At 45.6% G+C, this 22,421-nt stretch overlaps 1 protein-coding gene across 1 annotated transcript; it reads left to right on the top strand.

Moving 5' to 3' along the window:
- Positions 1-1,828: 1,828 nt before the first annotated feature.
- Positions 1,829-10,331, top strand: GLYATL2 (glycine-N-acyltransferase like 2). Its single transcript, XM_004016498.6, has 5 exons — positions 1,829-1,906; positions 5,069-5,176; positions 6,309-6,435; positions 6,530-6,707; positions 9,576-10,331. The coding sequence occupies exons 1-5, from the start codon at positions 1,829-1,831 to the stop codon at positions 9,979-9,981; spliced, it is 897 nt and encodes a 298-aa protein (XP_004016547.1). The 3' UTR covers positions 9,982-10,331.
- The last annotated feature ends 12,090 nt before the right edge of the window (positions 10,332-22,421 follow it).

The following is a 22,421-nucleotide window of genomic DNA, read 5'->3' as shown; positions in this document are numbered from 1 at the left end:
GTGTCCAACTCTTTGCGACCCCGTGGACGGTAGCCGGCCAAGCTCCTCTGTCCATGTAGATTCTCCGGGCAAGCATGCTGGCGTGGGTTGCCTTTCCTTTCTCTGCTCCAGGAAACCATCCCAGCCCAGGGCTTGAACCCGGATCTCCTGCATTGCAGGTGGGTTCTTTACCATCCAAGGCATCAGGGAAACCCCTTCTCTCACCTAGATCCCACAAATTCAGTTGAGTGTCATCATCTCATTCTCAAATATTTACTTTGCCACTTATCTTTTTTGCTGGTCTAAGCCTGGAAAATCTAACCCTGGTTTGTTTCAATCTGTCTCTTCTGCCTCTAGTCTCTGGGTGCTGAGCTCACCTGTGTGGATAATTACCCCTTCCAGTGAGGGTTTTCATCTGAACCTGGTCTTAAGCAATGGTGGGGAATCCCTGTGTGTATTCCCAGTCTGTATTTTCACTAACGAACACCAGAAGCCATTCAAATCCTATTTTCCCTTGCTTGAATTTGAAGATCTTCTCATTTTCCCGCAAGTATATATATATATATACACACACACACATATATACACACACACACTTACACATACTTACACACACACATACCATCTATCACTTAGCAAAACACATCACATACATTTTGTGATGACATAATCCTCAAAACAGCCTACAAAGGAGTTATTATTGTGCCTATTTTATAGACAAAGACAGTGAAGCTCAGAGACATTCAAGTAACGTGACTGCCTACTCCAGCGATTGCGTTCTTGGCCATTCCGTTTCCGTTTGTCTTGTTTCGGCTATACGCACGTATGGGCTTCCCTGGTGGCCCAGACAGTGGAGTTTGCTTGCAGTACAGGAGGCCTGGGTTTGATCCCTGGGTCGGGAAGATCCCCTGGAGAAGGGAATGACTACCCCCTCCAGTATTTCTTGCCTGGAGAATTCCATGGACAGAGGAGCTCCTGTCCATGGGGTCACAAAGAGTCAGACACAACTTAGCAACTAACACTTTCACTTTTTTCCCCCACACACATGCAAGGCTTCTCAGGGGGCACTAGTGGTAAAGAATCTGCCTGCCACTGCAGGAGATACAAGAGATATGGGTTTGATCTCTGGGTTGGGAAGATCTCCTGGAGAAGGAAATAGCAACCTGCTCCAGTATTCTTGCCTGGAAAACTCCAAGGACAGAGGAGCCCGGCAGGCTGCAGTCCATGGGGTCACAAAGAGTTGGACGTGACTGAACACACATACACAGGATGTTGGATTTTTCAGGATTGTCAAGATTTAAAAAAATTTGCTGCCTCTCCTATAAGCCATCAAAATTGCTTGGAATTTCTTGTATTTGTTAATTTTTAGAAAATATGGTTACTCTTGTATAATGTCTTTAAGTATTCTATATTCCTTGATCGAGTACATGTAATATACATATATAATATAATTATATATGCAGTCAGATGTTTGTGTGCATGAGACTGAAGAGTGTTCCTAAGTGGATCTTACTTATATACTACGTTGTTTCAGTAAATTTTCTTATGTTTACATTCTTATAGGTGTCTGCTATTATCTCCTTGGTATGAGTTCCTAGAAGTGGAATTATTGAATACAAGGTTTTCTCTGTTTTCAAGGTTGCTAACATACAGTTCCAGTTTCTGGATTTTGCCAGTTGGTACTTGGGCACAATCTTGGGTACGATACTGTACCTGGAGCAATGCGTGGCTGTCCTTGGGGACTTCTTGCTCTTCCGGGATACCTGTCTCAGATCTCCAGGTGTTCTTGTTGGTGTGTTTCTTTCCTCAGAGTGTCTTCCTCAGGGAAGGGGCTTGGGTGCTACGTAAGATGTTTGTGCTTCGTGAACCCCAGCAACTTCAGATTTTGTATGAGTCCTTGGAAGAGAGCATCCCTGAGTCCTTGAAGGTAAGGGAGTAGGGGGAGATGGGGGCAGAGAGGACTAAGGTGTGACGACAGACTCGGGCTCAGGACTTTCCAGGGCAGATGGAGGCGCAAGTCCAAGATTCCTCCTGCCTGGGACTAACTTAACACCCATGTCCAATCACCTCCTTTACTTCCCTGGGGATTCTTCAGTATCTTTTAATAAACCTTTTTATTTTGTATCGGGGTATAGCTGATTAGCGATGTCGTGGCAGTTTCAGGCGAACAGCACAGGGACTCAGCCATACATGCACAATATCGTTTTAAAATCGATTTTTGCTCATTTATCTGCACTGGGTCTTAGCTGCGGCATGCAGGGTCTAGCTCCCTGACCAGGGGTCGAGCCTGCTCCCCGCCACGCTGGGAGCTCAGGGTCTGAGCCACTAGATCACCAGGAAATACCCTACAATATCTTTTGAATCGATTCTGCTGCTATGTGTAGTGGGCTTCCTTAACTGTCCCAAGCTATTGGTCACCTGCAACTTGGTAACCAGAGTATCTATCTGACACGCATGTGATCATATCACTCCCTTGCTTTAAAATGCTAGTGGTGGCTCATGTCCAAAGCATTAAAGCCCATACTCCTTAACTGGATATACAAACGTTTATCAAAAATGTCTCTTCATTTCCCAACAGGGAAGATGTACTATGTGTTACGATCACTGACCCCTCACAGTTCAGCAGGTGGGATCAAATCTCAACACCTTCAAGCCTCCAATCACGCTCCTTCTCCTAACGGAAACTGCTTGTCTTCCTCTTCTCTTTACTTCACCAGGTTCATTTATTTTTCATGGTCCAATTTATGTATTTATTTATTTTTAAAAAATACAGAATTTTATTTAGAAACGGTTTAAAAATAGAAAAAAACCCTGTCAAGAAAGACCAGGTGGGAAATGGGTTCCCAACAAAATGGAATTTTAGGGCAACAAAAGTCTAAAAGGCCACAAAAGAGAAATAGCACCACTGTTGTTTGAACAATGGCTAGTTACTTGCATTTTTTGGCATTGTTAATCACTGAATCTGGGTTTTCCTCTGAATTCCACACAGAGCATGCACTACACAACCATTTTATCATAAAATACCTGCTTGCTACACACATTTCAGGACAAGCTACCACCAGAAACAAATCAATACACGTATATCAGGAGCCGAACAGTCTCAACAGTGGTGACACACACATCGCAGAATTCTGCCAAACAAAGGAACTGAGTCGGCTGTGAGCAAAGCAAATGAGGGGGTTAAGGAATGAAATATTTTAGATATTAATAATTAATTCAGACATGGTACTCTATTTTCTGCAAAAGAAAATTAACGTTTAGCCACACGCTAACATTTTTATCTCCGAAGAGATTGGCGCACTGGCAAAGCATTCCGGTAACAGTGGAGGGCTGTGGGCAGCGGCACCGAAAGCGCCCAGCCTCGCAGATCCCAAGGAGTGGTGGCCGTCACGGATCACTCCCTTTGCCAGAGGTCCAGAAAGAACTTGCAGTATGACCGCCTGCCTGCTGGACTTCCGCTCTAAGCAGCAAAGTTTAAGGAGCCAAAGAGGAGTCCCCAGGGGGCAAGGGGAGGAGAGAAGAGGAACATGATAAATGTAAACGTAAAAGTCAGTAAAACAGGACACAGCCCCCATTCAAATCGCAGAGATGCGGGCAAGTCCCCAAAAGTAGTTGTTAGGTTTAAAAACTGGACACACCTCATTTCGAAAAAAAAAAAAATCACCATGCACAGTACACAGAATTATCAGGGATAACTAGAAAAATCACCAGAGAAATGCTCAATGAAAATCAAGCTCTTTGACTCAGACGTCTCAGGCCTGAAACACACCGTCTATTCATCCAGGCAACAATGCCTCTTGCTTCTTAGCAGGCATGCTGTGGGTCAAGGACATCAAAATGGCTTACAAAGTAACTTTCAAATTTTGCTTTTGGGCCAACATCTGGGCTTATGAGGATCAAGCAGTCCTGCGAAGGCTGGGAACAGCAGGTCCCAAAGGCTCCAGGTTCCAGCCCTTCCTTCCCAGACACAATGTCAAACACACATCTTATATTTTGAAATATGGAAGCATCTTTTAAATACTCGTAAGGCATTTATTTATTAAAACGTTCTCTGCCAAGATTTCACATTAACTTAAAATTCAAATCAGTCTTTACATTTGTCTGCTGAGGCCTCCACCCTCTCCAGCTCTCAGTGCTACCGGCATCCACAACGTGAGCCCCATGGTCAGCCTCTTTGTCCCCTGGGTGAACCACCTAGATGTTAATACTGCTCTGCTACGAGGTAACCGCTCCTAACTCAAACTGACTGGAAAAGGAGTGAACACTCCCTTTTATTATTCTTAGAGGACTCACTGGTTTCTTTTCATAAGCAAAAGTACCTCTTCTAAAAGTGCACTTTGCAGAAGTATCATGGTCCAATTTAAATGTTAGTTTTTCTGTAAGTCTCCCACCACTTCTGGACGGGTAGTGACTTTGCCTTTTTGCGACCCCACCTGACCATGTGCACAGACCAATCAGAACACGTGTTTTTTTAAGACAGACTGTGTATTTCTTTGCCCTTGTAGACTTAACTTGAAGGCAGCGGCTACATCGTATCCACCTTTGAATTCTCCATATTTGACACAAATTTAGTATATAATAGACAGATGCTGAATCAATGGTGTGGTATTAATGTTTAAAACAGGAAAAATATCAATAGTATGGATTTTTCAAAAAATGAATGAATACATGTTAGAGAAGCCAGTTCATTTGTTGTTCACTTGGATTTGGGGGGATCCTTCCTGCACCGTTCTGCAGTATGTCTTTAGACGAATAGCCCAACGTGCCATCCTGGAAACACCAGTCCTGCCGTTTCAAGTCCTTTTAAAAGACGTTTATTTGTTTCTGTGGCTGCCCCGGGCCTGAGTTGCAGTGCATGGGATCTCTTGCCGCAGCGTGTGAGCCCTTAACTGAACCATGTGGGGTCCAGTTCCCTGACCAGGGATCGAACCTGGGTCCCCTGCACTGGGGGCCGGGGGTCATAGCCCCTGGACCATGAGGGAAGTCCCCCATCAAGTCCTTCTAACTCCTGCTTTTACTTCCGTGCCACCGGCAAGACCCTGTCTCAAAGAGAAACTTCATCCTCTCCTGCTTTGTTTCTGCTTTGTAGGTGTATGGCACCCTTTTCCACATTAGAAATAAAAACCCATTCAACCTGGAGGTGCTGGTGGACGCCTGGCCAGAGTATCAGACGGTCATCATACGGCCTCAGAAGGAGGTGAGGCCCCTGGTTCCTGAGGGCCAGGCCGCTCACCCTCAGGATGGGGACGAGGGGCTGCAGCCAGGGGCCGGCAGGGGCTGGGGGAGGATCTTGACACGCCTGATGCACGCAGATTTGGGAAGGGTTGCTTGGAGGAGAGGGCAGGATGGCGAGACGTAGCGCGGGAGTGGACCTCAGAGCCAATAGTCCGGGACCTGGAAGTTGCTCTAGAATTCCACTCAGTCAGCTCTCTCCTGTCGAGACTCCGATGAGAGGCATCCTCCTCATCCTAGATGCCTGCGGTTGCAAACGGTCAGGAAGTGTTCTGCTTTCCTTATGACTCGATAACCGCAACCCGACAGTACTTTGAGCAGTGCTGAGTGTGGGGTCTAAGACCGCTGCTTTCCTAACACAGAAGAAGTTGACAAAAATGACGATGTCAGAGGGTTGTGAAACAGTAGAGGCCAGGTTTGTTTCATAAGAGCGTCTTCATCTTTCAGGGGAGTGTGAGTCGCGAATCCCATCCTTCCCAGAGCAGCGATACCTTAACACCCCCCTTATCCATACAGGAGTGCTAAACGCAGCATCGCCTGCAGCGGCCCCCGGGGGCGAGCCGGGCTCCCCTGTCCATGGGATTCTCCAGGCCAGAATGCTGGAGTGGGGTGCACTGCCCTCCTCCAGGGGATCTTCCCAACCCAGGGACTGAACCCGCATCTCTTACGTCTCCTGCACCGGCAGGCGGGTTCTTTGCCACTAGCGCCGCCTGGGAATTCACTTTCAGAATTAGCCGAGGCGTCACCTTCTCACAGACCAGGAGCCTGGACCCCAGCCCTGTTCTGTGTGCCTCCCTCCACCCTGCAAGCCCCCATTCTTTGGGGCCTTGAACACCCCCTCTTTCTGCTGCGCTTTCCATCTCAGACGCTGGGACTGCTCGCCCGGCGCCCCAAGGGCAGCTGACTCCAGGGCACCACCAGGAAGGAGCCCCTTCCAGTGGCTTCTTCTACAGGGGAGTCCACGGAAATGTCTGCACCTCTCTCACACAACAGCACCAAAGCCCATCCAGCAAATTAGTCTCTAGCACTCGGGACACAGGCAGAGCATTTTGTGGACGACATCACTGTGTAAATGTGATTGGTATTTGTTACGTCAGGAGATGAAGGATGACCTGGATCATTACACCAACACTTACCACATCTTCACCAAAGCTCCTGACAAGTTAGAGGAAGTCCTAGCGTGCCCGCAGGTCATCAACTGGGAACAAGCCTTCCAGATCCAAGGTGACTGGTCTAAATTAAAGCCAAAGATGTCTCATTTAATTCATAGTAGATATGAAAGGGGGTGAAATGATGCTTGCTTTTCTCCTCTCCACAGGTTGTCAAGAGAGCTTGGGTGAGGCATTACAGAAAGTTGCAGCTTCAAAATCAGCACAGGTGGATTATCTGAGAACCATGCTTTTTGTGTTTGAAAAACCAACACTCGAAGCATCGAGCGGTGACAAGATGGATTTGATGAAGTTATTAAAAACTCCCAAAGTGCTTGAAGATAAAAGGTGAGATTTTTACCTTCTGCTTCTGAAATTTCTGATAGAATAGTTCAGTTGCACTATGGGCCGGACTTGTAAATGTAGGATCTGAGGCTAAATAATCATGGCGTTCAGAGCTTCGCAGGTGAGAAAGGGAACTGTGTTAGGTAATGTCTGCTGAGCTTGGGCAGGAACTTCGTTAGAGCAGGTTCTTTTCAACTTCCTTAGATCTCACAAGAGTGCTCCCAGAAGAATATTGGACATCATGGTGGAATTGAAAAACTTTTACTGAAACTATTCATTTTTTGACACACACACGGAAAAATACTTCATACTATGCAAACTCCGTGTGTGTGTGTGTGTGTGTGTGTGTGTGTGTGTGTGTAGCTGCCAAGTTGTACTTGACTCTTTTGCAACCCCAATGGACTGTAGCCTGCCAGGCTCCTCTGTCCACTGGTTTCCCAGGAAAGAAAATTAGAGTGGGTTGCCATTTCCTTCTCCAAAGGATCTTCCCAACCCAGGGATCAAACCTGCATCTCCTGCATTGCAAAGTTCTTTACCACCGATCCACCAGGGAAGCCCTATGCAAAGGATACAAATATGCAAAGTAAAAAGTGAAGGCTTGCCCACTTGGATTTCTGTCCGTGGGTAGATACTCTTAGCATTGCTTTTAGAACTCTGCATGTGAGAGTCGTCTTGTTCGTTTTTTCTCTACACCAGATGCATGACTACACTGCCATTCACCCTTTTCACCCAGCAATGTGTTACACACATCTTTCACGTAAGCTCATACAGGCACCCTTCATTTATTTTGACAGCTGCATAGATTACCACAAGAGGGAGATGTGCAATTCTGTGTGCCCATATTTACACACTTGATTTCTCTCCAGTTCTTCCTGATAACAAAAATTCTGCAATAAATGTCTTCACAAATAGATCATCACACAAGTTGTATAAGTATTACTGAAAACTGAACTCCTAGAATTGAAGTGCCTCGGTAAAACCATACATGCATTAAATGGAAGATTTTACCAAATTGGTTGGTGCGCGTGATGTATGAACATATGATAGCATAGCATATTAAAAAACCCATCCTTCAGTAGGGACATGGGTAGATTTCCTATGGTACAGTCCAAACGCTGGAATAATGTACAGCCGTTGACAAGAATGCAGCAGCCCTCTGTGAACTAAGAAGGAAACAATTCCAAAAATATATTCTGAAGCAACAGCAACAACAAAAACATATTCTTAGTAAAGCAACAACATCAGCAACAACTAAGATGGGCAGAATCGTGTAGACAGTGTGTCCTCACAGCAGAGCGCCTCTAGAGTTCCAAACAACGCCTCTGGAAAGTTACACAAATGTATCACACCACTAGTTGCCTCTGGGGAAGGCGACTGTGTGATAAGGAATCAGAGAAAAAGGAGACAATTATTTCCCACTGACATCCATTTATGCTTAACAATTGTATCACTACATCAAAAAATAAATAAAATCTAAATATACACTAAACACATAGAATCGATTTAGCCAGGGGAGTCAATAATATTTGAACCCTGCTCTGGCTCAACTGTGTTCCCGTGAGAATCATAAAAGAAATGTTTGCATGCAGAAAAATGGTAGATAGGGATTAAATAATACTTGACATTATGACTGGACATCTGGAATGAAGTGCCTGTCCTAAGGTGGTTCTTTATTTCCTCTAAACCCAATATATATTTGGATGTCTTGCCCCTCTGGGTTTAACTGTAGCACAGGAGGAAGTCATGTGAGGATGCTGGAGATCTTTGAGGAAGTAGCACCAGAGTCAGTTTGAGGATGACAGAGAGAAAGCCTCACCCATGTGTGGGCAGTTGAGAGCCCTCGTGACCCCACCCAGTGGAAAATGTGACGTGACTTTGAAACTGACAAGTCCTGGAAACCCTTCCCCCTTGAGAAGGGGTCAAACTTCTTTGAGATCTTCCTTCTGCGCCAGCCACTCCTTCCCGCAGAAGATGTTATTCTGATTTTGCAGATGAGAAAACGCAGTCTCGGGTAACTTGTCCAATAATAGAATCAGGGCTGAAATCCTGATTATTACCACACACACAAAAATCCAATATCCGTTTTTCCTATGTTGCTGCTCCTGAAACTGCATTTTTGCACTTCCCTAGTGGTATGTGCTGATGGGTTTTGGGACACATGAAGCCATAAGATCAACATGGCTCTCGTCTCCCTATGATGCACATTTTGTTGAACTATCTGTTGGAAGAAACATTATCTTGTGCATTTAGATATTTTGTGAAGTATAATTTGAAATCTAAATTTTTAAATGGAAGTTAGTTGATTTACATCATATTGGTTTCAGGTGTACAGTATAGAAGAGGCTCCATAATTCTTTAGGCTAAATTTCATTTAAAAGTCATCTCAGCATAATGAATATGTTTCCTTGCACTGTATACCCTTGTAGCCTATCCCTTTTATACATCGTAGCTTGCACCTCTCAATCCTGCATTTTTTATGCAAGAAGCTTTAAAGAAAATTCAGCCACATGGAAGGTTGCACGGCTAATAGTCCTTGTTCTTTTAGGAACATATACTGTTACTCTCCTTTGTTGGGGTGTTTGGTTGGGCTTTTTGAGATATGCTATACTATATCTAGCCGACTCTCTGCTATTAAATGTATCATAAAGGACTGAGGATTTTCTCACTTTCAATTATTTGGGAACATTTTTAAGCAGGCATATAAATAGTTGTGTGTGTGTGTGTGTGTGTGTGTGTGTGTGTGTGTGTGAAGGGTACACCTATTTCTTCCTCTGGGCTGTGGATCCTTAAGGAAAGGGAAGTGTCGTGTTTCCTGCTATCCTGATGCTTTCTAAATGTTGGCTGAATAAATGCACATTTTTTTCTTGGCAGGAAAGAAACCTTTCAGAGCATCTTCTTGGATGTCTCGCATGCAAAGCTCGTGAATGAGCACTGGGAGTTGGGAAAAAATGAGAAGAGCTTGAAATATATTGAGCGCTGTCTCCAGAATTTTGCGGGATTTGGTATTCTGAGTGCAGAAGGGAACCCCATCTCTTGGTTTCTGACAGAACAGTCCTGTGAGATAAGAATGGGTTACACTTTCCCCAAATACCGAGGCCAAGGCCACATGTGGCAAATGGGTTGCCACAGCATAGCATATTTTTTTTCCAAAAAAATGCCATTTTATATCCACGTGGCAGAAGATAAAGAAAAAACTCAACAGGTATTGCTCAGTTTTGGGTTCAGGAATGCTCTTTGTGGCTGGCACCAGTGGAAATGCACCCCAAAGAAATATTGATGGTGCTACTGTCCATTTCCAGTGTTCCTTATCAGGGGAGAAAAAGCATCAGTGCAAACAAATGTAGTCTACACGAGCAGCAAAAACCATCCACTTATCTGGGGCTCAGGCACTGCCCAGGCCACACTTCTGTAATAGTTTTCTCTTCTTTCTCTTGTATTCCAAAACATTAGAAGCTTGGCTCCTTGCTGTCATGCTTTTCCTTTACGGTGAGAAATGTCTCAGAGTTGAAATTACCCAGTGTCAATCCTTAGTGCTAACATTTCCCATTTTCTTCTTTGAAGAAGGCTTCTTTCAGGGAAGAATTTTGCTTTTTCATGCTTCTAATTTGAGAATAAAATGTCTCCTTTGAAAGTCTCTTCTCTGGTGTTCTTCTCTTCTTCCTACAAAGGTTCCCAAAGGATCTCTCAAAACGCTTCCGCATCACTGCTGTTGGTCTTGGGTGCCCTCAAAAGTCCTTTGAGGCACTATACTGAATTAAATTATGTGGCCATCAGTGAAAGTTTGGTTTTCTGACGAGCTTTTTATCACAGAAACTTGGTTCAGTTGAGTTGTATAGTCTAACTTCATATTTTCAGTAAGATTTTAGATCTATGCTGTATCAGTTTCCTACTGTTGTTGTAACAAATCACCACAAATTTAGTGACTGATGATCCAGTGACGTGATCTACCGTATGATCCACCAGTCCCACTCCTGGACATATATCCCGAGAGAACAAAAATTTAAAAGATACGCATGCATCCCAGTGTTCACTGCAGCACTATTCACAGCAGCCAAGACACGGGAGCTGCCCAAATGTCCATCAGCAGAGGAGTGGATGAAGACGATGCGGTGAGAATGCGCGCCAGCGCACTGCTCAGCCATGGAAAGGAAAACAATGCCGTTAGCAACAAACTGGGTGGATCTGAAGGCTGTCACACTGACTGAAGTAAGTCAGACACAGGAAAACAAATACCACATGATGTATGTATATGTGGTAAATCCTAAAAAGGGATACAAATGAACTTATCTAGCAAACAAATAGAGTCACAGATACAGAAAGCAAACGTATAGTCACCAGGGGATAAGGGAGGAGAAAGAGAAATTGGGAGATTGGGGCTGACATAACACACGCCTATATATCAAGTAGATGGCTAGTAAGGATCTACTGTAGAGCCAGGGAGCTCTACTTGACACTTTGTGATGGCCTGCACGGAAAAAGAATCTAAGGAGAGTGGATATACGTAAACATATAACAGAGTCACCTTGCTGTACACCTGAAACTAACCCCAAATTGTAAACCATGTAAATCAACTATACTGCAATAAAAACTATTTTTAAAACTTAGTGACTTAAAGCAACCATTATTACCTTATGTTTCTGGTAGTCAGAAACTTAAAATGGGTCTTGAAAGTGAAAGTGTGAAAACATTAGTTGCTCAGTCGTGTCCAACTCTTTGTGACCCCATGGACTGTAGCCCTCCAGGTTCCACTGTCCATAGAATCCTCCAGGCCGGAATACTGGAGTGGGTGGCCATTTCCTTCTCTGGGGATCTTCCTGACCCAGGGATCAAACCCAATCTCCTTCATTGCAGGAGGAGTCTTTGTTTTCTGAGCTACCAGGGAAGCCCTAAATGGGTCTTATGGGATAAAAATAAAAGCGTTGGCAAAGCCAGCTTCTGGAGTCTTTAGGGGAGAATCTATGTCCTTGCCTTTTGAGCCTGAAGAAGTTTCCCACATCCCTAGGCTTGTGATCCTACCTCACTTTACTTTTTCTCCGTACTTCCATCATCTTTACATAGTCTCCTCTTATGTATTCTAATCTCCTTCTGTGTCCATCTTACAAGGACGCTTGTCATTGCCCTTGCAGGGTATTTGGTCCTATCCAAGAAGTCCATAAGACATTTGGTCCATGCCAAATGCTGGGAGAAATATTAATAACCTCAAATATGCAGATGACACCACCCTTATGGCAGAAAGTGAAGAAGAACTAAAGAGCCTCTTGATGAAAGTGAAAGAGGAGAGTGAAAAAGTTGGCTTAAAGCTCAACATTCAGAAAACGAAGATCATGACATCCAGTCCCATCACTTCATGGCAAATAGACGGGCAAACAGTGCAAACAGTGGCTGACTTTATTTTTTGAGGCTCCAAAATCACTGCAGATGATGACTGCAGCCGTAAGATTAAAAGACACTTACTCCTTGAAAGAAAAGTTATGACCAACCTAGACAGCATATTAAAAAGCAGAGACATTACTTTGTCAACAAAGGGCCGTCTCATCAAGGTTATGGTTTTTCCAGTAGTCGTGTGTGGATGTGAGAGTTGGACTATAAAGAAAGCTAGGCATGGAAGAATTGATGCTTTTGAACTGTGGTGTTGGAGAAGACTCTTCAGAACCCCTTGGACTGCAAGGAGATCCAACCAGTCCATTGTAAAGGAGATCAGTCCTGGGTGTCCCCTGGAAGGACTGATGGTGAAGCTGAAACTCCAATACTTTGGCCACCTGATGCGAAGAGCTGACTCATTGGAAAAGACCCTGATGCTGGGAAAGATTGAAGGTGGGAGGAGAAGGGGATGACGGAGGATGAGATGGTTGGATGGCATTAGTGACTCAACAGACATGAGTTTGAGTAAACTCTGGGAGTTGGTGATGAACAGGGAAGCCTGGCATGCTGTAGTCCATGGGGTCGCAAAGAGCTGGCTGAGTGGCTGAACGGAACTGCAGATCAAGGAAGCTGGAAGAAAACTCAAGGAGCTGTGGGGACTGCAGACACATTTATTCTCCCCAGGAAGCAGCAGCAACAGCAGCGGCAGCGAGTCTTCAAAGACTGCTACTGCTGCTGCTAAGTCACTTCAGTCATGTCTGACTCTGTGCGACCCCATAGACAGCAGCCCATCAAGCTCCCCTGTCCCTGGGATTCTCCAGGCAAGAACAATGGAGTGGGTTGCCATTTCCTTCTCCAGTGCATGAAAGTGAAAAGCGAAAAGTGAAAGTGAAGTCGCTCAGTCATGTCTGACTCTTAGCGACCCCATGGATTGCAGCCCTCCAGGCTCCTCCATCCATGGGACTTTCCAGGCAAGAGCACTGGAGTGGGTGCCATTGCCTTCTCTGCTTCAAAGACTACTGATACACTAAGGCAGACAAGAGTGGCCTGTGGCCTGGTGCCCCCAGGGTGAGCAGTATCGCTGCTCACAGAGCATAGACACGCAGTGTGAGGCCGTGAGACAGTGGGCCAGGAGGGCCTGACTGACTTCACTTCTCCACGACAGTTTGTCTTTAATTAATGTTATCCCGTTTCGTATCGAAGGTGAAACAATTCCATTTGCCCCTTTTGTGCTATTGTTAAAGCATCATCTCCTGCGTTTACTGTAATTGCCGCACAGTTATTATGTTCTTACTGTTCAGTCTCTGAGTCGTGTCCGACCCTTTGGTGACCTCGTGGACTGTAGCCTGCTGGCTTCTCTGTTCACGTGACTCTCCAGGCAAGAGCACTGGAGTGGGTTGCCATTCCTACTCCAAGGGCTCTGCCCGACTCAGGAATCAAACCTGTGTCTTCTGCTTTGTCAGGTGGGTTCTTTTGCCTCTGAGTCACGAAGGAAGCCCCGAACAGTTACTATATTTGAATTTAAAACAGTCGATTGTTTGTAAAGAATTTAAGAAAAGAAAGAAACATAGCTTTAAACCACTTATATTGTCAATAGTCTCTCTAACTGCAGTTCCAAAATATCTTTGAATTTAATTTCCTTTTGGTTTACAGACCATTTTTTTCTTGTAGGGCAGATACGCCTTGTTTATCTGAAACTTTTTTTTTTTGTTTGTGTTTTGCAAGGATATTTCATTTGATATGAAATTTCAGGCTTTCAGCATTTTTAAAATGTCATTTTATTGTGCTAGGGAAGAACGTTTGTATTCTGCAAGTTAACCACTAAAGGGATGTTGCATGTAAGCTTGAATTATATATAATGGCCCATCTCTGGGAACCCTGCCTCCAAGATAAGGAGTGTTAAATTAAAATACCTTTGTTTAGCTCACAGGAAACATCCCGGACTAGGCCCACCTGTGAGTGGCTGCAGGAAGGAAGGAACACATCCCTTCTGAGTCTGATTGGAACCAGGAAATGGTTGACTTGACTCCCTTCCCTTTTAGCATGAAAACAGCCTGAATCCTAACTCAGGAAAGAGGATTCTTCGGGGCCTGAGTCCATCATCTTTCTGGTCTGCTGGCTTTCTGAATAAAGTCATTCTTCCTTGTCCCAACAACTTGTTTCTCGATTTGTTGGCATACAGTGCTAATGAAGGAGGAAACAGAACAGGCCTCCATCCTGAAAGCAGGACTCCATCCTGGGCCGGACTGTGGACTGTGAGTTATACACCCAGGATCTATGGAAACAACATACCAACTGGAAAACCAGGCGCCAGGAAGGAAGAGCCCCAGGGCTGGTACCTAGACTGTCCATCGCCTAAAAGAATACCCTAATGATCTGTGTGACCAAATAGAATCATACATTCTATTATGCTTATTGGGGTATGACCACAGGTCTATTGATAACTGTCCAGTGTTAACTCCCTAGGCTTAAGGTACACCGGTTAACTGATTGTATCTTTCTTTTCCTTTGTTCGGACTAGTTTCAGGGAGTTTGGGGAGGTGGGTTTGGGCATGTACACTTAGGGTATATAAGGTTTTCGCAGAAACCGGTCGGGGTCCCTGGCTAGGAGGAGACTCTGCCTCGGGCCCGCTGCTGTAATAGACCGCACTCCACTCGGCATCGTCCTGAGCGAGCGTTCCCGGAACTCACGGCTACAAGACGGCAAGCAGTGCGAGCTTGCATTAGGTAACACACCCTGCGGAGCCAACCAGGGGCCTTGCTGCCTGTGGCCAGACGCCCCGGCCCCCTCGCCACCCTGGGAGGTTTCTGGGTGAGACTCTAAGCAGCTGCGGATGCCGGTTGTTGCTTCACAGTTCCCCAAGGTGGCACTGGCTGACCCAGCGCTTGGCAGTTGGAGGAAGGAATCAACATAGGGGAGAGGACAAACGGCCTGCAGTGGGGTAGGCCGCCCCAGTGTGCGCCCCCCGAAGCTTTATTTCCTCTCTGTAGGGGCTTTTTCTCCAGAATGAGTCAGTGTTTCGTATTTGAGGAGGCGTGCCCCGGGGGGAAGAGGAAAGAGCTGCTGAACTTTACCCTGTTTGTGAACCAGTCTCTGTTTTCGTTTTTTTCTCTGAGGCTAGCATTTGTGTGCCATTTGTGTTTTGTGGTCTTGAATTTGGCTTTAAAAGAGGGGAATGTTTCCCTACCCGTGAAGAAGATTCCCCCGGGCACACTTTGGGTAAGCGATCTAATGAGGGCCATGAACCCCTGACTGAAAGGGGGATATTTTATTGTAACAAAGCACGGCCGCAGCATGTGTTAGGGTCTCCAAGAGGGGTTTTAGGTGGGGTCAGCACGGGGCCCTGTTACCACGTACTGTCCACCTGGCCGTGTTAACTACATAGTTTGTGCTCTCCGGTGTGGTTGGTATATGTAAAACCACAAGACCAGACTCGAAGATGTATCTAGGATTTTCTGTTTGTCCTTTAAGGGTTTCCGTCTCTTTTTGTTTGGTGCTGTTGCTCCAGGGCTTCTTGGGTGGCTCAGGGGTGAGGAATCCGGCTGCCAGCGCAGGAGGTGCAGGTTCAGTGCCTGGTTTGGGAAGATGCTCTGGAGGAGGCATGGCAACCCGCTCCAGTGTTCTTGCCCCTGGAGAATCCCATGGGCAGAGGAGCATGGCCGGCTACAGTTCATGGGGCTGCAAGAGACTCAGACGCGACTTAATGACTAAGCAACAGGAATTTTTTCTCCATTTACAGCCAAATCAATTTTGTGATATTCAAAACTTTTACTGATGTCAAATGGAGGAAAGGAACAGGGGGGGAAAAGCTCCTCCCGTCCAAGAGTGGCATACTCCCAGGGAAAAGAGAAAGGTTCCACTTGATTCTTAAAATCACCGAAAGCCCCCATCCTAGAATTCCGCCCGGTTGCTTGGTGCCAAAGCAAAAGTGTATCCTTTTAATGGTTAGAAAGGACCAATGGCTATTTACAGCCTTACAGAGCTTCCCCTGCGGCTCTCTTGTGAAGAAGCAAGGAAGAATGAGACCCTTTATGTGCAAGCCTGTGGGCTGTTACATCAGGGAAAGAGAGAAAACGAAGGGAATGAGACTGAGGATACGGAGCTTCAAACCTTAACTCCTGCGGCTGAACTAGATGTCTCAGCCACTCCTGCTGCTCCACTAATACACCCACCTCTTCCACCACCTTCCCTTCCTGCCCTGCCCCAGTTCCTGACACCAGGGCTAGGGACTTCCCCTCCTTCTATGGATCACTTAGAAAATCCTGTGTTAGTTTCTGGGGCACAGGACTTGGCCTGGCATTGCCATCTAAGACCCAACAGGGCAGCCAGCTTGGGCAAAAAGCCACCCCTAGGGCAGGACTGTCTCTATGGCTATCTCAGGCATGCGTGCTGCATCACTTTAGTTGGGTCTGGCTCTCTGCAGCCACACGGACCATAGCCTACCAGGCTCCTTCGACCACAGGATTCTCCAGGCAAGAATACTGGAGTGGGGTGCCATTTCCTTCTCCAAGGGCTGTGATCTTATCAGTTCAGTCGGTCAGTCGTGTCCAACTCTTTGTGACACCGTGGACTGCAGCACGCTGGGCTTCCCTGTCCATCAGCAACCCCAAGAGCTTACTCAAACTCATGTCCATTGAGTCGGTGATGCAATCCAACCATATTATCCTCTGTCGTCACCTTCTCCTGCCTTCAATCTCTCCCAGCATCAGGGTCTTTTCCAATGAGTCAGCTCTTCACATCAGGTGGCCAAAGTACTGGAATTTCAGCTTCAACGTCAGTCCTTCCAATGAACACTCAGGACTGATATCCTTTAGGATGGACTGGTTGCAACTCCTTGCAGCCCAGGGGACTCTTGAGAGTCTTCTCCAACACCACAGTTCAAAAACATCAATTCTTCGGTACTCAGCTTTCTTTATAGTCCAACTCTCACATCCATACATGACTACTGAAAAACCATAGCTTTGACTAGACAGACCTTTGTCAGTAAAGTAATGTCTCTGCTTTTTCATATGCTATCTAGGTTGGTCCACACAGTCGAAGGCTTTGGCACAGTCAATAAAGCTGAAGTAGATGATTTTCTGGAACTCTCTTGCTTTTTCCATGATCCAGCGGATGTTGGCAATTTGATCTCTGGTTCCTCTGCCTTTTCTAAAACCAGCTTGAACATCAGGGTGTTCACGGTTCACGTATTGCTGAAGCCTGGCTTGGAGAATTTTGAGCTTTACTTTACTAGCATGTGAGATGAGTGCAATTGTGCGGTAGTTTGAGCATTCTTTGGCATTGCCTTTCTTTGGGATTGCAATGAAAACTGACCTTTTCCAGTCCTGTGGCCACTGCTGAGTTTTCCAAATTTGCTGGCACATTGAGTGCAGCACTTTCACAGCATCATCTTTCAGGATTTGAAATAGCTCAACTGGAATTCCATTACCTCTACTAGCTTTGTTTTTAGTGATGCTTTCTAAGGCCCCCTTGACTTCACATTCCAGGATGTCTGGCTCTAGGTGAGTGATCACACCATCGTGATTATCTGGGTCATGAAGACCTTTTTTGTACAGTTCTTCTGTGTATTCTTGCCACCTCTTCTTAATATCTTCTGCTTCTGTTAGGTCCATACCATTTCTGTCCTTTATCGAGCCTATATTTGTATGAAATATTCCCTTGGTATCTCTAATTTTCTTGAAGAGATCTCTAGTCTTTCCCATTCTGTTGTTTTCCTCTATTTCTTTGCATTGATAGCTGAGGAAAGCTTTCATATCTCTCTTTGCTATTCTTTGGAACTCTGCATTCAGATGCTTATATCTTTCCTTTTCTCCTTTGCTTTTCACTTCTCTTGTTTTCACAGCTATTTGTAAGGCCTCCCCAGACAGCCATTTTGCTTTCTTGCATTTCTTTTCCATGGGGATGGTCTTGATCCCTGTCTCCTGTACAGTGTCACAAACCTCTGTCCATAGTTCATCAGGCACTCTGTCTATCAGATCTAGTCCCTTAAATCTATTTCTCACTTCCACTGTATAATCATAAGGTATTTGATTTAGGTCATACCTGAATGGTCTCATGGTTTTCCCCACTTTCTTCAATTTAAGTCTGTATTTGGTAATAAGGAGTTCATGAACTGAGCCACAGTCAGCTCCCAGTCTTGTTTTTGCTGACTGTATAGAGCTTCTCCATCTTTGGCAGCAAAGAATATAATCAATCTGATTTCGGTGTTGACCATCTGGTAATGTCTTCTCTTGTGTTGTTGGAAGAAGCTGTTTGCTATGACCAGTGCATTCTTTTCACAAAACTCTATTAGCCTTTTCCCTGTTTCATTCCATACTCCAAGGACAAATTTGCCTGTTACTCCAGGTATTTCTTGTGGAAATTTTTGAAAGAGATGGGAATACCAGACCACCTGACCTGCCTCTTGAGAAACCTGTATGCAGATCAGGAAGCAACAGTTAGAACTGGACATGGAACAACAGACTGGTTCCAAATAGGAAAAGGAGTACATCAAGGCTGTATATTGTCACACTGCTTATTCAACTTATATGCAGAGTACATCATGAGAAACGCTGGGCTGGAAGAAGCACAAGCTGGAATCAAGATTGCTGGGAGAAGTATCAATCACCTCAGATATGCAGATGACACCACCCTTATGGCAGAAAGTGAAGAGGAACTAAAAAGCCTCTTGATGAAAGTGAAAGTGGAGAGTGAAAAAGTTGGCTTAAAGCTCAATATTCAGAAAATTAATCATGGCATCCGGTCCCATCACTTCATGGGAAATAGATAGGGGAACAGTGGAAACAGTGACAGACTTTATTTTCTTGTGCTCCAAAATCACTGCAGATGGTGACTGCAGCCATGAAATTAAAAGACACTTGCTCCTCGGAAGAAAAGCTATGACCAACCTAGTTCAGTTCAGTTCAGTCACTCAGTCCAGTCCGACTCCTTGCGACCCCATAAATCACAGCACACCAGGCCTCCCTGTCCATCACCAAGTCTTGGAGTTCACTCAAACTCATGTCCATCGAGTCGGTGATGCCATCCAGCCATCTCATCCTCTGTCATCCCCTTCTCCTCCTGCCCCCAATCCCTCCCAGCATCAGGGTCTTTTCCAATGAGTCAACACTTCGCATGAGGTGGCCAAAGTACTGGAGTTTCAGCTTTAGCATCAGTTCTTCCAATGAACACCTCAGACTGATCTCCTTTACAATGGACTGGTTGGATCTCCTCGCAGTCCAAGGGACTCTCAAGAGTCTTCTCCAAAACCACACTTCAAAAGCATCAATTCTTCGGCGCTCAGCTTTCTTCACAGTCCAACTCTCACATCCATACATGACTACTGGAAAAACCGTAGCCTTGATTAGACAGAACTTTTTTGGCAAAGTAATGTCTCTGCTTTTCAATATGCTATCTAGGTTGGTCATAACTTTCCTTCCAAGTAGTAAGCGTCTTTTAATTTCATGGCTGCACTCACCATCTGCAGTGATTTTGGAGCCAACTTTTTCACTCTCCTGTTTCACTTTCAACGTGGTGGAGAGCTCTGACAAAACGTGGTCCACTGGAGAAGGCAATGGAAACTCACTTCAGTATTCTTGTCAACCCCGTGAATGTTATACGGGAGACTGAATGCAAATGGCCAGCCTGCTGAGTTTCTCAGGCATCTGTAAGTGGTGAGATCACAGCCATCCTTATAGGGAGGATCCTCGACACCTTGGCAGTTAATGCTTGGCAGTAATCACGGCTGTTGAAAAGGGAAACCAAAGCTAAAGAGTTTGAACAATATTGAAGAAATTCAGCAAAACAATGAAGACCTCTCTGAAATTTTAGAACGGATTTGTTAAGACTACAGGGCTTCCCTGGTGGCTCAGACAGTAAAGAATCTGCCTGCCAATGCAGGAGACACAGGTTTGATCCCTGGGTCAGGAAGATCCCCTGGAGAAAGAAGTGGCAACCCACTCCAATATTCTTACCTGGAGACGCCCGTGGACAGAGGATCCTGGTGGGCTACAGCCCACGGGTCGTAGAGAGTCAGACACGACTGAGTGACTGAGACACACAGATGCCATACTAATGCAGACCCAGAAGCCCCTGAAAATATTAGAACGGAAATCTGATCTTTTTTTGAGCAAAATACCTCGATCAGGAGAAAGTTGCAAAGATTAGGTATTACATTTAGAATGAACACTTCTCAATTGGTTGGTGTTGCTTATAAAGTGTTCAACAGGGAACACAGCAGAAGAAAGATGCAAGGCAAAATGCCGCTCTCCTGGGGGCAGCATTGAACATCTGAAAGGCAAGCAACCTGGAGACAGGCAAGGCACTATTGAGGAAGGAGTAATGCCCTTACGGCAAGAAAGACAACACGAATAAATGATTGCTCCAGGCCAAGACATAAGAAGAAAAATGAGAAAAGATGAGAGCCTCTTACATGGTAGAGATGATCATGGTGAGGAAGGTCAAGGCCCGGGGCTCCCTTGGACTTGAGGTACCTAATTCCCCATAGGAGCCCAGGATAAAATGGTGTGGGATGAACTGGTGAACTTTCTTGCGATAGAGCTCGTCCTAAAGTTTTTCACCAAGACAGCTTGGTGTCAGAGTCACACCAGACTGCACTTTAAGCCTCTACAGATGGTGCTCATGAGAACCCCAGAAAAGGAGACAGTCTTCCCCGCTTCACCAACCACACTCCCTCCTGAGTCTGTGAAAAGATAGCCACTAATATTTGTGGACATTTTTTTCAGTGTGGGTGAAAGCATATCCCACTTGGACAGAAAGTCTCTGAAGTGGATGCCTGGGTCCTGAACAAACCGGAAGCTGAACGCGAGCATAGTATCGCCATTGACATCTCCTTGTGGACACTTGAGACCAGCGAGTACCATCACTGATGCCCCAGGACACAGAGACCTTATCAAAACTGTGATCATGGGCCATCTGAGACTGATGCTGCTGGCCTGATTGCTGCCGCTGCCGGTGAATTTGAAGGAGGTGTCTCCGAGAATGGACAGACCCTTGGGCATGGCCTTCTGGCTTCCACTCTCAGTGTGATACGTCCCGTTGCTGGACGTAATGACAGACCCCACTGAACCACTTTACAGCCAGGACAGATGAGGACTTCGTTAAGAAAGTCAGCACCTGCATGAAGAAAATTGACTCCAACCGTGACACAGTAGCATCCGTGCAATTTCTGGCTAGAACAGTGACAACATGATGGAACCAAGTGCTAACATGCCTTGTTTCAAGAGTTGGAAAGTCATCCCTAGAGATGGTAACACTGGTGGGACAAAGTGCTAAAGGGTTTTATCAGATTCAAACAGCTGTAGATTAAAAAAGAGAGGATTTTTACTGCTGACTGAAGATTCTAAGAAATATTCGTCTCTCCATTTGGCAGGAAACAGCCAGAGCGGTCTTAATCCTTTTCCCCACAAGTCTGTGGAATGGACCTTGACAGCGGAGAAACCTACCAGGGAAGAATCTTTGTATTCTATTACAAGCTAATCACTAAAGCAGTACTACATTTGAGCTTAAACTGTATCTCTGCGAATGAGAGATGGGGCATTACATATGATTTGCATAATTCCCTATTATCCCTGCCTCCCAGATAATGAGCTGCGAGCTGAAATGTGTTTGTGAAGCTCACAGGAAGCATTGTGACCACATCCACCTGGGAATGACTGTCCGTTCAGGTCAGTCGCTCAGTCGTGCCTGCCTCTTTGCGCCCCATGAATCGCAGCACGCCAGGCCTCCCTGTCCATCACCAACTCCCAGAGTTCAGTCAGACTCGCGTCCATCAAGTCAGTGACGCCATCCAGCCATCTCATGCTCTGTCGTCCCCTTCTCCTCCTGCCCCCAATCCCTCCCGGCATCAGAGTCTTTTCCAGTGAGTCAACTCTTCGCATGAGGTGGCCAAAGTACTGGAGTTTCAGCTTTAGCATCATTCCTTCCAAAGAAATCCCAGGGCTGATCTCCTTTAGAATGGACTGGTTGGATCTCCTCGCAGTCCAAGGGACTCTCAAGACTCTTCTCCAAAACCACACTTCAAAAGCATCAATTCTTCTACACTCAGCCTTCTTCACAGTCCAACTCTCACATCCATACATGACCACTGGAAAAACCATAGCCTTGACTAGACGGACCTTAGTCGGCAAAGTAATGTCTCTGCTTTTGAATATGCTATCTAGGTTGGTCATAACTTTTCTTCCAAGGAGTAAGCGTCTTTTAATTTCATGGCTGAGTCACCATCTGCAGGGATTTTGGAGCCCCCCAAAATAAAGTCTGACACTTTCCACTCTTTCCCCATCTATCTCCCATGAAGTGATGGGACCAGATGCCATGATCTTCGTTTTCTGAATGTTGAGCTTTAAGCCAACTTTTTC

Source organism: Ovis aries, chromosome 15 (genome assembly GCF_016772045.2).
Source record: "Ovis aries strain OAR_USU_Benz2616 breed Rambouillet chromosome 15, ARS-UI_Ramb_v3.0, whole genome shotgun sequence".
NCBI classification, from domain to species: Eukaryota; Metazoa; Chordata; class Mammalia; order Artiodactyla; family Bovidae; genus Ovis; species Ovis aries.
Note: the sequence above shows the minus strand (reverse complement) of the source record. Positions and strands in the feature narration are given on the sequence as shown.

Excerpts from the sequence above, each read along its gene's own strand:
- GLYATL2 (XM_004016498.6), top strand. The coding sequence starts at position 1,829 with ATGTTTGTGCTTCGTGAACCCCAGCAACTTCAGATTTTGTATGAGTCC. Across the intron at positions 5,177-6,308 it reads TCATACGGCCTCAGAAGGAG|GAGATGAAGGATGACCTGGA; the intron begins GTGAGGCCCCTG and ends TTGTTACGTCAG. Across the intron at positions 6,708-9,575 it reads AAAGTGCTTGAAGATAAAAG|GAAAGAAACCTTTCAGAGCA; the intron begins GTGAGATTTTTA and ends TTTTCTTGGCAG.